The sequence below is a fragment of the Vicia villosa genome, linkage group LG3 (genome assembly GCF_029867415.1).
Source record: "Vicia villosa cultivar HV-30 ecotype Madison, WI linkage group LG3, Vvil1.0, whole genome shotgun sequence".
Classification (NCBI taxonomy): Eukaryota; Viridiplantae; Streptophyta; class Magnoliopsida; order Fabales; family Fabaceae; genus Vicia; species Vicia villosa.
Genome location: NC_081182.1, coordinates 39,683,748 through 39,699,780, shown reverse-complemented (window position 1 = coordinate 39,699,780; position 16,033 = coordinate 39,683,748). Strand labels below are relative to the sequence as shown.

Here is a 16,033-nt window from a genome sequence, read left to right as displayed (position 1 = left end):
AACCATGAGTTTGGGCTGCACAATTATGTTGTAAAGCTTTTCTCCAATTGAACTAACCGTGCTTGCATATGAACAGGGGATTTACATTACCCTTAGTGTTGAATTTCAATAGAACTGATTGTAATTATGTTGTAAATATGGTTGAGTAATGTTAGGATTCCATGAGTAATGTGCAATATATTTTGATAGAATAACCTTGACTGTGTAATATTGAATATGCATATCTATCTGTCTTATTAATAAAGTTGTAATTTGTATTATGTAGGTTGTGTTGCTAATGGATGAGATATCGTCTTCCACAAATGTCACTCAAGATGTTGGTTCAATCTCCAATGAAAATAATGAATCGTGGCAACATTTTGTCTTCCACGAGCTTTCATCAATCAAGGATTTCTATGCTAAATACGCTCATGAAAAGGGATTTAGCGTGAGAAGAAATTTGCATTCCTTCTATGATTCTCGTAACAAAAAAACGGACATTGTGCAATATATCCGTTATGTTTGTAACAAGCATGGTTTCAAGCACGGAAGTCGGGCGGATCCTAAGAACAAGACAAACTCGGATACTCCTGTTCTCATTGAATATCATAAAGAGAAAGAACTTCCCGAGGAAAGGACTGGTTGCCCAGCTAGTATTTCGTTGAAGTATGATTCCAATGTTAAAGGTTATCACATATACAAATGGAATGTTACTCATAACCACCCTCTCCATAAACCCGAGCATTCGCATTACTTGAGATCGGCTCGAGAGATTAGTGAGCCTCAAAAACAACTTGCTATAATAAATTCAAAATCAGGCATGTCTGTAAGATCCTCCTTTCAAGTTATGCGTCAAATAGCTGGTGGTTCAAAGAACCTTGGGTATTGCTTCCAAGATTTAAAGAACTTTCTCACCACTGTTCGACAAAAGGAAATGGTCATTGGTGACGCAACTATTATCCAAGAATATCTTAGAAACGAAGCTTTGAGGAACCCGTCATTTTATTATGATATCCAAGTAGATTCTTAAGAGAACATAGCTAGTATTTTCTGGTCAGATGCAATCATGCAGCAAGACTATGAATTATTTGGTGATCTCATCAGTTTCGACACTACTTATCGAACAAATACGGAGTATCGCCCATTAGGTATGTGTTCTATTCATTTCACTACTATTATATCAAGCTTCCATTTTATTTTGTATTTATCAGTGCGTTGATATATTTTCTCTACCATATTTATTATTACATCATGGTATATTAGTATAAAGATATATTGATAACATCCTTTGTTTTAGGTATGACACTGCTTTTAGATTGATATCATCAATTGTTTTAACTTTTTCGTTATATGTTTTTGTCACACATACCAGCTCCGTTCCTTGGATTTGACAACCACCGTAAGAGTGTATTATTTGGTTGTGCCCTGCTATACGATGAGACTTCAGCAAGTTTTGATTGGTTGTTTACCACTTTCCTGAAGTGCATGAAAAATAAGAAACCCATTACAATTTATACAGACCAAGCTTCTGCTTTGATGAAGTCAGTTCCAAACATCTTCCCTGATGTCTTCCATGGCTTGTGTTCTTGGCACATGGGGGAGAATGCAAAGTCCAACTTAGGCTCTCGTTGCAATGGTGCATTTCTTGACGAACTACATCACTTGGTTTCAAATGTTGATGATGAGGCAGAGTTTGACTTCAATTGGAATAAGATGCTTCAAAATTGTTTTGGTGGTAAAGCCACTTCTGAATTTACTTGGCTTGTCCAGATTCATCGTAATCGTACTCAATGGTCTTCTGCTTGGGTGAAATCACACTTCACTGCCGGTTTGAAGACCACACAGTTAAGCGAGTCGTTCAATGCCTTTCTTCGCCACTTTCTTCAGCCAGACCACTCACTTGTGCAATTCTTTATCCATTTCAATGTTATGGTTGAGAAAATGCGAGATAATCATGCTGATTGTGATTTCAAGGCTGCTAATACTAGGCCAAGAAACAATTATCCCAACAGCCAACTCATGAGGTCCGTTGTCGCCAAGTATACTCCAGCATCGTTTGCATTCATTCACAAGCAATATGATCTTTCTTTCAAATATTATTATGAGGAGGACATGTCAAGAAGTTCAATTTCTAATAGAGTTTTCAAAGTGTTCACAATTCAACTTGTTCGTGATGCCGATGAGATGGATTTTGATAATGATGCCGCTGCGAATGTTTATATGTCGGTCGAAGAAGTTCCAGAAAACCTTCTTCCTAATGATCAAGATCCTTTGCGACTTGATGAGAGGGTTGTTACGGTAGATATTGGGAACAAGATTTTTACTTGTACCTGTCGGATGTTCGAGAACCGGGGATTCTTATGTCGCCATGTTTTCAAGATATTAGACTTCTTAGGGAGTTCTGTCCAATACCAGTCCTTGAAGTCCATACCTGACCACTACATATTGAAGCGTTGGACTAAAGGAATTCGTCCATCCCTTGATGCTTTAAAACCCATCAGTATTGGAGGTATTCAAGATACTACTTTTGCACAAAGATATCAACAAGCTTCTGGTGTTATGCTTCAGATTATAACCCGTGTTTGCATGGACCCTGATGCGTGCCAATTTTTTCTTAATGCTGCAATTGAATGTGGGAAGCAAGCGGAAGAGTTGATTGTTGCTAAAGGTGTTTCCGGTCAACCTTCATCTTCCAGGTCTGCATCTTGCAAAGATACTAGTGTTGCTGAACCTCTTGTAGTTGATTCTAGTGTAAAAAAGTTCAAAAAGAGACCCAATCCAATCAGGGCTAAGAAACGGCTCAAAAGTGATTATGAGTTAGCTAGGGAGAGACAAAGATTCATCGCACAGCGGAAGAAACAAAAGAAAGAAGATGATGCTGCAAAATTAGCTTTAACAATCACCAATGTTGATTGATTTTCATTATTTCTTTCCATTGTTTTAGACTATTATATTTCAGTCTACTATTTCAAATTTTCATCATACTGTAAGCAGAATTTTATATTTCATTCTACAATTTGATTGTTTTAGTTATTGCCAATTTAGCTTCTGCTACATACTATTGAATTTGCTTAAAGTAATAACTTTGGATAGGCAAACTTATTTCTCATTTAATAACCACATGAAGTACTTAATGCAATAGCTCTTTTCTGTGTTTTCAATCTCTCTGTTGCACATGCAGAATGCCTTTGAAATAAATGGCTTCATGTGTTTGTTTAGATTTAATTATAATAAGCCTTAAGATGGTTATGATCTATGATCCTGGCAATTGGACATTACTGCAATGAGTCACAGTTTTTGAACCTTGGATGGTGTGAACAAATCTGTATGAATTTATGGTAGGGCATCATACATAGACTTTCAAATCTGTATGGTTTTATGGAAGGATGTTAATATGATGTTAAATTTCTTTGATTTGTATTTTTCTATCAAATATTAAATTTAAAATAAGATATAAAATTCAATTCAAACCCAAAACGAGGATCATACTCTATTTCAAAATCAATTCTCACAAAATTATTATTTTATTATTACAAAATCACATTCCCTTATTTTTTATTGTATCGTGTTATGTTTTGTTTTATATTTTTGTTATCACACACAACACAACACAGTCATAAGTTCACAGTGGTTTCTCATCATGTTATTCTGATCTGTCTACGTGCAAACTAACTCAAAGCTAACTATTATAGTTCCTAGAATTATTACAACAGCCGAGTAAACAACAGACAAAAGAGGAGCATGGTACTTCATAGAATGAATAACTATTCTCCTCTCTTATCATTTTTATTACAGTGCAAATTGTTTTCATTAAATTATTGCTTGTATTCTAGAATAAATATTCTAGATATGTATTGAGATTGTATTTGAATCGATTTAAAAACACCTCATTGATTGAAATTTTTTAAAACTAATTGTCATTGAATCTATTCATTGGATGTACCGGATGATTCAAACAGTCTACTAATTTAAAGTTGCAGTTTTATTTGAAAATACGTAAAAAGGAATCTGCATCAATATGGAACAGGACAGTAGCTTTAAAGAAACAATTTGTCTAAATTTAAGCTTAAAGAAACAATTTGCTCATACAAGTCAAACTTAATCAATTCTAGAAACCAACATTCTTACTACACAATTCAATATAGAGTTTTTTTCCTTTTTGTCCTAGGTTTTTTTGTCTTCTTCCCGGCTTCTTTCTCAAGGACTTGTGCCATAGAACATTCTTCCTCTTCTTCACCCAAGTTAGGGGCTGACTTCTTTGTCTTCACCTTTTTTTTGTTCTTCTCTGCTTCTTTCTCCAAGTCATCCTCCATAGCACATGCAGCCTCTTCTTCAGCCAATGTCAGAGCTAACTTTGTCAAGTTTTGAAGCAACTCATTGTCCTCACGCTTCAAGATGTCTAGCAACACTTTTACTCTTTGAATCTCCATGAAATCATCTTGCTCTTCATTTGTCATCATATCCCAATGCTTAAAAAAAATCCCAAATTGCAGCTTGCTTGCTATCCCATTTCTCAATATATGTCAGAACAAATAGCCCGCATGATTTCCTATCATGTTGTAAAGGCAATTTCACATCCTCCCAACTCCATTGACTAAAGTCTATAGGTTCATTTCTCTTAGCATTTATCAACTCCATCCCATATCTCACTTTCCACTTCCCCCAGTTATCCCATTCATCTTCTTTTCGAAGTGTGAACCTTTCACAACTATTCAGAAATCCGAACCTCTGTTCTTTGAAATCAATCACATATGCAGCATAGTGACTCTTCAAATAAACTGGGAAAAACCACTGTAATGATGAAAAGAAATCATGAGTACAATAATCAACATGGAACTTAATACTATCAAAACAGATTACTCAATACAGATTACTCAATACAGATTACTCAGTACAGATTACTCAGTACAGATTACTCAATACAGATTACTCAGTACAGATTACTCAGTACAGATTACTCAATACTATCAACATATTAATCAAAACAGATTGCTATAGCTAACCTTGTAATTAATCAAAACAGAGTAATCAATACTATCAACATATAAGAACATGTTCAAGCCATATATTGCCCGACATGGAACTCTTAAGAGCATGTTAGAATTAGAAAGCAAAAAATCTGAAGTATTATTTTAAACAACAGCTTCTAGTATAATTTGACAGCATCAACATTTCAACTTTTTTGGAAGCTCTCTCACTTATCATATCCATAAACATGTTTAAACTTATAATTTCCATAATTAGAAAACCCATATAATCGTTTAGTTGAAAAGCTCTCGTGAAGTTGTGAGTCAGAAATTACTCTAAACAAAGCCTACAACGTCTAAGGCTATATCCTATAGTAACAATAGTAAATAATACACATGAGAGATAACCATATGTCATGAACAACAACAACAACAATCTATGAGGCAACAACATAGACATAAATACCAGACACAAAACAAACACTAACAGATTCTGATTATAATCAGAGGAAAAAAAGTGATCAAACGAAATCAAGAGTGTCTGTAGCGGACACCAACGCGTGTTGGTGCTGTCAAATTTAAATAGAGTTAATTACCAATTCAACTCCTGAAACTTACGAATAGGCAAAAAAACCCAAATTTTGAATGAAGTCGGGAAAATTGGTCTTTTTGTTAACTTGTAAGGACTATTTTGACAGTAACTGATATAATTCAAAGACTAATTATCTAGTAAGTGATAATTTAAAGACAAAATTGATAGTAAGTTTTATAATTCAATGGTTAATTTCTAAACCCAACAATGACAGCAATCAGCCCCCTTAATAGCAGAATAATCGAAACTTTTTTCAGCGGGACGCACGATCTGACCAAATAGTATTATATGACTGGTAGTGTTTATCTCATTTGACACATTATCAGTTCCTTTCGTTGAACTTTTCTCAAATGAACTATCTTTCAAAGAGTTACTGAATTCTACCTTTGATATAGCAGAAATTCTTTCTGTATCACTTAGTATGGCAGATTACTCAATACTATCAACATATTAAACATTATTGAATATTATCCTAGCACAATATATTTACAATATGTTCGCACAAATATTAAGCAAAAATGTACTTACATATTCAGGATTTTCCACGTCTATATCATTAAAATCCATGTATTTGAGCTGTCTTATTAAATCTTCTGCATACTCGGCCACTACATGGGCTTCTCTATGATCCTTTTTGCGTGTAGTGATCTTGACGCCATGCTCAAACTATGTGCAAATAATTATAACAAAATACATTTAATACGGGAATTTAAACAATGAAGATATTGTAAATTTTAGTTAATTAAAACTAATCAATATGTGATACTTACTTCATATGTAACCGGGAATATGAACCTTTTCATCTTTCCTTTCATCATCTCTTTTTTATTCAAGAAACTAAAATAGTTTCCAATGACATCCCCCTCTAACTTACAATCCTTCTTGAGACAAAATAAGGATCCCCTGTTAAGGTTGTCTAACATCTTGCATTTGTCTTGGAACAATACCTCCCTTCATGTTAAAATCATTATCAATTAGAGATGAAATATAATGAATCTCATTTAAAAATTGAAGTTAAAAAAATATTAAATGGCTTGAATTAAAAAATCAACGTACATAGCTCCTCCATTTGCTTCTGCCAATGTCCATGCATAGTTGACCAATTGTGTGTCTTCCTCACTCAATTTTGCCTTCTTCATTTGCATTACATATGGGGATCTAAAGTATTGTGACAATGCTGAGATCCTTTTTGGAAGCGGAATCTGTTCATTTTGTGGTATGTTCTCCATAAGTGTGTATGTTGCCACATCAGATGGTGACTTTCTACTTTCTTCCAATGATATAGGAGTACTGAATCCTAGACTAAAAGAAGGCTGACCCCAATCAGAATCATTCATCTCAGCTGTATCACCATGCTTCTCTTGACTTTCTTTTTCAGGCTGATTTGCATCATCTTCTTTTCCGGGCTGTTCTGCATCATCCTCTTTATCAACTAAATTTGCAGCTTGTTCTTCAAGCCCATGATCCGAATCATTGTCTTCACTCTCAACCAATTCAGGACTTGCATTTCTAGGCTCATGTGCAGCATCCTCTTTATCTCCAACTTCTTTTTCCGTATTAGAACGATGCTCCTTTTCTCCAACTTCTTTTCCTTTTCTCATTGAAGACTCAGCTTCCTCTGCCTGTTTGACCCAATAAGTCTTCCAATCTGCCCAAAACTTCAGCTTTTCATCACAAATTTTTATTTGTTTTTTAGCCTGCAATGTACATAAAAGCACTCAAATCAATAGCCACATATTACTCAAACTAAGCATGTATAGCCACATATTAAACATGTACTCTCAAACAGTAATACTGAATACTAAAATAACAATGAATAGCCATATATTATGCAATACTCAATACTCAAACTGTAGCACTCAATACTGAATATTAAAATAACAATGAATGGTCATATAGTACACAATACTCGATACTCAAATAACAATGAATGACCATATACTAAGCATTACTCAATACTCAATACTGCTAATATATTACACTACTAAATTTGAATATTGAGTATTTCGTTAAGATATACCTCTTCTAATGCGTAGTCTTGTGGAGCCAAATGAGCCTCCATCATTTCATCATCCACATTTTGTGTCTTTCGCTTTTTCCATTTTCTTTGGATCACTTTCTCTCTACTACGTTTTGCAGTCTCAGCAATTTTGTCATGCATCACTTCATCACCCATGTCTTTTGCTGCCATACTACTTTCTGGAATATCACAATCTTGTTTATCAAGAATGATCACCTTGTTGAAACCTCCCTTCTTCTTTATTTTCTTCAACTCCATGCTCACATTGCCATCCTCCCAATTTCCACAACTTGGTGCTTTTTCAACTATTTCCTTTTGTTTGGTTGTTTGCACCATATCTAAAAAATGTACCTACAATGAAGATATTAAATTTGATTATTAAATAAAATTTAAAGAGGATACATTAAATGAAAACAATATTTTAATAGATTACATACTAGAAGAAAGTGGAAGTCTGCTTTCCCAGAACATGCATCTTTCTTAATCCCTCCGTTGGCATGTTGAATTAAGTGTTGACACCAGTTGTAGCTACTAACTTTCTTTACTTCGCTCAACACTGTAGCATAGTTCAAACTAATCAAGTATGAAGTAGTAGGGCAAAGAATGGTTCCGATAGCCAATAATATAAAACCTTTTGCCCAAGCTTTGTTCTTTGTGATTTCAAAATTCATCAATTTTTCATACAAAACATTGGTATGTATGTGGATCATACTATCATAAGTCTCCCCTATGTACCCGAGCTGCTCCTTAAATTTCTTCACCTTTTCTTTACTTGATTTGTCAACCTTTTCCAAATCAATTATCTTCTTACCCCTTGGCAAATCATATACCCTCTTCACATCTTCTTCTCCAACTGTAATTCTTGCATTTTCATTGACAATCATTCCCCTATGTTTGTCAAAGTTATTTAAAATCCAACTTACAAATACCCCCGGGATAATGGTGATGTTCAGTTTTAACAATCCACCAAATCCACATTCCGTAATATACTTCTCTTTCTTAATACAGTCTTCTTTCTTCCTAGGATCTTTCTTTCCCTCGTTCAACAACAAAACTAATTCTGTCAGCTTCTTAGGAAAACACCTATGCAATATTCTTGATGATGTTTTTTTGCCTTTCTTATTTCTCATGTCAGCACTTCCATCCTCTTCCTCTTCTGTCCCAACTGCAGCAGTATGATCATTCAAGTCTTCCTCTTCTGTCCCAACTGCAGCAGTATGGTCATTGTTGTCAATTCGTGCCGTAGATCTTGTTCTCATATCTGTCCATACAACATATTACTCAATAACAAGAACAGAAAGCAAGGAACAAAATATACTCAATATTAACAACATATTAATCAAATCCAAAAACAGATTACTCAATATTAATAACGTATTAATCAAATCCAAAAACAGATTACTCAATATTAATAACATATTACTCAAATCCAAAAACAGATTACTCAATATTAATAACATATTACTCAAATCCAAAAACAGATTACTCAATATTAATAACATATTACTCAAATCCAAAAACAGATTACTCAATATTAATAACATATTACTCAAATCCAAAAAATTACTACTAGCTTTGTTCCATATTTTTGGTTATAGTTTGAAAAGAAAAAAAAATACTAAGTATGAAACCTTTTAAAAAAAACAATACAAGCCACATCTGCTTGTAAATTTTAGAATTAAAAGAAAAGAAAAATTAAAAAATAAATAAATCAATATTTGAATCCTAACAAATCAACATCCAGATTTTATTCTCTAAAAGCATGAACTCATGAAATCTGGCCAGTATTGAACTATGCACAGCTCCTAATAGAATTGTCACCATTAAACTATATCTAAATATATGACCCCTAATTGGTGGCATGGTTGAATTGTAGCTAACTCGTACAGGGCAGGGCCTCCCAAAAAAACTTATGATATGACTATTCTAAACATAAATATTGACAACAAATTACTCAAATCCAAAAACAGATTATTCAAATACTTACTTCTATGCAATATATTTGATGAAGTTCTTTTGCCTTTCTTATTTCTCATGTCAGCAAATCCATCCTCTGCCTCTTCAGTCCCAACTGCAGCAGTACGATCATTTACGTCTTCCTCTATGATTGTAACAAAATCATCAGAATGGTCATTGTTAACAATTCGTGCCGCAGATCTTGTTCTCATATCTGTCCATACAACATATTACTCAATAAGCAAGGAACAGAACATACTACAATAAGATGTCATACTAAGATGTCATACTACAATCCTAGATACTTATGTAGAATTGCTCACTCAAATTCAAATACAGCATGCTATTCTAGATTCACAAAGAAAAAATAAAAATATACAAGCATTTGTTAACAATTTATCTATTTGAAGCATGCTATTCTGTTCCGAAAGTTTCAGATTATACACACATATGAGAACAAGACACATAAATAAAACTATCTAACACGTGTCAAACGATAAAAAAACATATGTAATTACTTCACACGTGTCATTACTTTTCTTGAGTAACTCAACAATTTATTGTGTAACTCAACATGAATTATTAAGTTGTCACAATTACTTGAGTAAAAAAGATTATCACAACATATTACTCAACAAGTATTATGGGAGAAGAACAAGTATTATCAGCAGCAACAAGTATTACTTGAAAAATAGATAGCTAATCCGAAATTTAAATCAAAACTTAAAGACATGCTGCATTTGAGGTAGAAAATTTGGGACTGAAATATGATTCAACAAAATCTAAGCACTTAAACAATATTTGATGTGCTCGTCTACTCAATATACTATTTCAATCTTCTATTCACAATGCGCCTGTCTAGAAGCTGGACAATAGTGTGTATACTGATTGTTCTACTTATAGACTCTTCCTTGACAAACTAAGACAACAGTCAACTAACAGTAACTGCAGATAATTTGCCCAGGATTGTTTACAAACTTAACTGACTCCATAATGAATACTACCCATTCTTAGACCCTATGACTGTGGGAGCTGAATAGCACTGGCTGCATTAAATCTACTTACTGATAGGCCATGCACTCATATTTACTAGATCCATTAAGCTCTGGCTGCCTTAAATCTACTTACTGATAGGCCATACACTCATATTTACTAGAATTAATGACTTGGCACAGCACCTATAATTTTAAAAAGAAAAACACACCTAGAGTTGTGTCCCTGTTTTAAAATGGAAACATCGACTTTGAACCAGAACAAAGGCAAATTCATTATATAGTAAATATGTTATATGCTAGAAACTATAGAAAGAAAACCAAAAGGTTCTTTTTCAAGTAAGTAGTTATTACAGCAGTTAGCTGATTTCTTTCCTCCAATATTAAAAATTACATGCAACTATAGTTTTTAGATAATTGATATAAACAAATTCCACAGAGGTACAAAATAAAATCTAACATCACTAACAAAGAAGACAAGTGAATAATGAAGACTGGAGTTTTAGAACTTCCTCCACAGAAGCATATACTCCTTGGAATATAACTTGTCACCGTGTTTGTAAATTGTCTAGTTCATAGTAGACCACTCATTACTCAATACATATTACTCTATTTCATACATATTACTCAAATCAGTCTATCAATAACTCAGCAAGTGACATATAGTGCTCATAGTAGAGCACTCATTACTCAATACATATTACTCTATTTCATACATATTACTCAAATCAGTCTAGTAATAACTCAGAAAGTGACATATAGTGCTCATAGTAGACCACTCATTACTCAATACATATTACTCTATTTCATACATATTACTCAAATATAGCAAAATCATGACCTAATCTGACCTAATCGTAGTAACTAAAACACAAATTGAAACAAAATCGCGACCTAATCGGAAGAAAGATTTAATCTTACCTAGATGATGATGTTGAAGGTGTTGCGATGGTGGTGGCGGCGAGAGAGAGAGAGAGTGCGATGGTGGTGGTGTCGGCGAGAGAGAGAGAGAGAGTGCGATGGTGGTGTTGGCGGCGAGAGAGAGAGAGTGCGATGGTGGTGGTGGCGGCGAGAGAGAGAGAGTGCGATGGTGGTGGTGGCGGCGAGAGAGAGTGAGTGCGATGCTGGTGGTGGCGGCGAGAGAGAGAGTGCGATGATGGTGGTGGCGGCGAGAGAGAGAGTGCGATGGTGGTGGTGGCGGCGAGAGAGAATCCGAAGCCCCAAAATCGTGAGAGCGAGAGAATGAGATTAGGTTTCCTTTTTAGAAAATGTTATATATGCCTAATATTCACCTTTAGATTAAAATGTTGATCCAAGGGCAGAGATTATTCTATGCATGGTGCATAGATTATTCTCTATGCACAGTAACTTGACCCGAGATCAGGGGTTCAAAACCCAATGCCAGAATTTTGAGATATTTCTCAATATTTTACCATAATTCAAAGATACAACCGTAATGAAAGACTTAACCTACAATACTTCACCACACTTATAAGTAGCAACGTTGTGACATGTTTATTTGAATGTATTATGTGTGGAATGCTTATTTTACCAACTTGTCAATAAACATATTATCTTTCATTCTAATTTAGAAAATAATAATATGCCAAATTGAGTTATATTAGTAGAACAAATTACACTAATTAATGTTTTTAAAGCTTTCTACAACCAATTATCCATATCTTGCTCATTGACTAATAGAATTTGATTTAATGCTTGTAGTTCTTCAATCAACTCTTCTTTTTTACTAGTTCATTCTGCAATGTGTTAATTTTATAGAATGATCTAGTAAAAAATGAAGTGTTGATTGAAGAACTACAAGCATTATACCAAATTCTAACAATCAAATAATGGGCTGAAGAAGGCATGTAAAATATTGATAAATATAAGTTGATTTCTAACATAACTTAATTTTTAATATTATTATTTTCTAATTCAATTTGAAAGGTTATATATATATATATATATATATATATATATATATATATATATATATATATATATATATATATATATATATATATATATATATATATATATATATATATATATTAAATGAGAGGTTGGTAAAACACTCAAACCACATACGATATAATAAGTTCATCTTCTAGGATATATTGACTAAACAACATGATAGTTGCAACGTCCAAGTAATAACATTATAAATAGGGTTAAATAAGTTTTTGGTCCCTATAAATATTGCAGTTTCATTTTTAGTCCCTTCTAGGTTTTGGCAACAGTTTTAGCTGGTTTTGACAACGGTTTTTTTTTTTTTGTAAAAACCGTTGCCTAAAGACAGGGAGGGACTAAAAATGAAATTGCAATATTTATAGGGACCAAAATCTTATTTAACCCTTATCAATATCATAAATAATAACATTAACATTAACATACATATATCCAAATACATCATACGATAACATAAAAACTAACATTTATCAAACATACAACAACAATATTTATCAACAAAAATATGTAAACTAAATTATAAATTTATGAACAAAACAAAATCATGTATTAACAAACAACAACATTTTTCTTCAAAATCATATACTAACCTTAACATAAACATAACACATTCAACAAACATACCTTAACAACAACATTTATCACATACATAACATAAATATCAACATACTTCAACAAAAAGTATGTAAACTAAATCATAAACTTAAGAACAAAACCAACTCATTTATGAGAAAACAACACAAACAACAACATTTATCTACAAAATCATAAACTAACCTTAATTGAAACACAACACATTTAAGAAACACACCTCAACAATAACATTTATCAACATACCTAACATAATCATCAACATACTTCAACAAAAAATATGTAAACTAAATCACAAACTAATGAACAAAACAAAATCATTTATAGACAAACAACAAGATTTATGAACAAAATTATGAACTAGCCTTAATATAAATAACAACATTTATGAACAAAATCATTAACACAAAATACTTTAACAATACAACCACACACCTCACCAATAACTTAAACGTTTTACGTACCTCATCATATCAATATTAAAATAATGGAGTTTTAAAAAGAATCAGTTTACATACGTGCCTTTACATGAAAATATTTGTGAAAAATGAAAACAAATACACGATCTTGCTAGTTTGGTGAACTCTTTCCTTAGTTTGAAAAGTTATATATGTTGGAGTTTTGTAAATTTAGATGGAGTTTTGAGAGATTAAGACATGGAGAGAACATCAAGAGTTTCACACTTACATCACAATCTGTTCTGAAGTGACTTAAGTTAGCTTATATATGTAATATATCTCACAAAAATTATTAAAATTAATTGTGGTGAGTTATTCTGACATTTTATCACGGTTGTAAATCTGGACTGCAGTGACAAGTTTTTAATTTTTATTTAAAATAAGAAATAAAAGGAACACACCCTTTTATTAAGGAAAAGACAAAAATATTGCAGGTGTTGGATTTTGAAGCAGGTCACTCTTAACATATCACAATAGTTGTTAACTGTGACGTGGTTATAAAAAATAAAAAATGTCTAATGAACATATATTTCCTCGGTTGATTATGTGACGGTGATTAAAAAATAGTTATATACGGTGTCTTTTGTAGTAGTGAGGACATATTGTGGTGCAATCAGGCACACTAAGATCCTCATTAAAAAAAAGAAGAATTAGATGATTTGCAAATGTTTCATATTTTTTAAAGAATAACTAGTAGAAGACCCGTGCGTTCGCACGGGTAAATCAAATCTTAAGATGAATAATGTATTATAAATGCAAAAAAATAAGTTTAAAAATACGAATGAAAAATGTTCCTTTAAGATTCACAAAATATAATATAGATGAAATGAATCTGTATATAAAGTAGGTATGTAATATTTAAAAAGAAATATTTATCAAATCACCAACATGATAAATTTAATTTGTCTAATAACTATAAATATTTATAAAGTGTAACTAATGACTATAAATATTTATAATATTTTGTTGTTTAAATAAAAAAAGTATTGTGGTGATAGTGTCCCGTAAAAATACTGAGTTATGCTAATTATAAAAATTTATAATATTTTGTTGATTTAAATAAAAAAGGTATTGTGGTGATAGTGTCCCGTGAAAACTTCTTAGACGAATAGTTTTCAATTCTAATTGGTATATAATTTATTTAAATACAGTTATAAAATATGAAATAAAGCTAGGTTGTTGGTGATATACAATTGTTATTATAAAATCACTAATAACTGAAAATATTTAAAAAGAAATATTTATCAAATCACTAACATGATAAATTTAATATGTCTAATAACTATAAATATTTACAAGTATGACTAATAGCTATAAGTATTTATAAAAATCATTGATAATTATAAATATTCATAGTATTTTGTTGTTTAAATAAAAAAGGTATTGTGGTGATAATGTCCTGTGAAAATAGTGAGTTTATACTTATTATAAATCTTTATAAATATTTTATTAATTAAAATAAAAAAGGTATTGTCGTGATAGTGTCCCATGAAAATTTTTTATATGAATAGTTTTCAATTTTAATTGGTATATAATTTATTTAAATGCCATTATAAAATATGAAATAATAATTTATTTAATATTGATAGTTGAAAATTGAAAAAGCCAAAATTAAATTATACACCTTTGCCAAATTATAAATATAATAAATAATAAATATGCAGGATAAGAATACTTAATTGGATGTGGCAAAAGAAAATCTTGATTGACGTGAAAAAACTACATTCAATGAAATTAATAATATGGAAGGGATAGTTGAACCATACATGTGTTTTTAAAAAATATAAAGCAAGTTCCTATGGTTTAGTGGTATTGATATGTCCCATTCTAATCTTGTAATTTGTATGACTGGTTTTAAAATAATATCAAGGTGAGTGATATGAAATTGAAGTCTTTTTGAATAATGCAGTCCTATTTGAATAAACCATAAGCATTATGTTAACATAGCAAAATGCTCACATTCCATGAAAAATTTGTTATGATACATAATGATTGTTCTAATACTGTTGGAGCTGGTAGATTGACTTCATGTTTGGTTTACATATGTGGTTGGTTGTGCAGATAAACTTGGCTCACCAGTTTGACACCAATTATTCTTAAGGCACAATTTAAGGCAATGAGGGAGAAATATACATGACACATAAATGGTAACATCCATTCTCCCATTGATCTCATTTTCTCTCACAAAACCCAACACAGAAACAACACCAAAACACCAAACTACTACCTTTACAGTTTCACCTTTACCTCATATTTTCTCTCATACCCAAACTACTACTACCTTTAAATAATACAGATGAGGTTATAATACAAATGAAGTATTATTTAGAACCTGCAAGTTATAATACAAATACAAATGAGGTTGCATGTAAGTATTTTGTTGCTTCTTAGTATTAATAAAGGAGGCGTGTTAATATACAAATGAAGTATTATTTAGAAACTGCAAGTTAACAACCAGAGGGGTATAAAACAAAGGAGGCAGGTTATAAATCAAATGAAAAATTACTACA

The 16,033-nt window shown here is 32.0% G+C and overlaps 1 protein-coding gene and 1 pseudogene across 1 annotated transcript; one reads left to right on the top strand and one right to left on the bottom strand.

Moving 5' to 3' along the window:
• The first annotated feature begins 277 nt into the window (after window positions 1-277).
• On the top strand, window positions 278-2,895 carry LOC131657912 (protein FAR1-RELATED SEQUENCE 5-like; annotated as a pseudogene).
• Window positions 2,896-4,449: 1,554 nt separating this feature from the next.
• Window positions 4,450-9,726, bottom strand: LOC131657911 (uncharacterized). The gene is made up of 7 exons (XM_058927260.1): window positions 9,546-9,726; window positions 7,996-8,819; window positions 7,559-7,909; window positions 6,595-7,235; window positions 6,309-6,489; window positions 6,067-6,204; window positions 4,450-4,770 (listed from the first exon to the last, which is right to left on the bottom strand). The coding sequence occupies exons 1-7, from the start codon at window positions 9,724-9,726 to the stop codon at window positions 4,450-4,452; spliced, it is 2,637 nt and encodes an 878-aa protein (XP_058783243.1).
• Window positions 9,727-16,033: the final 6,307 nt, after the last annotated feature.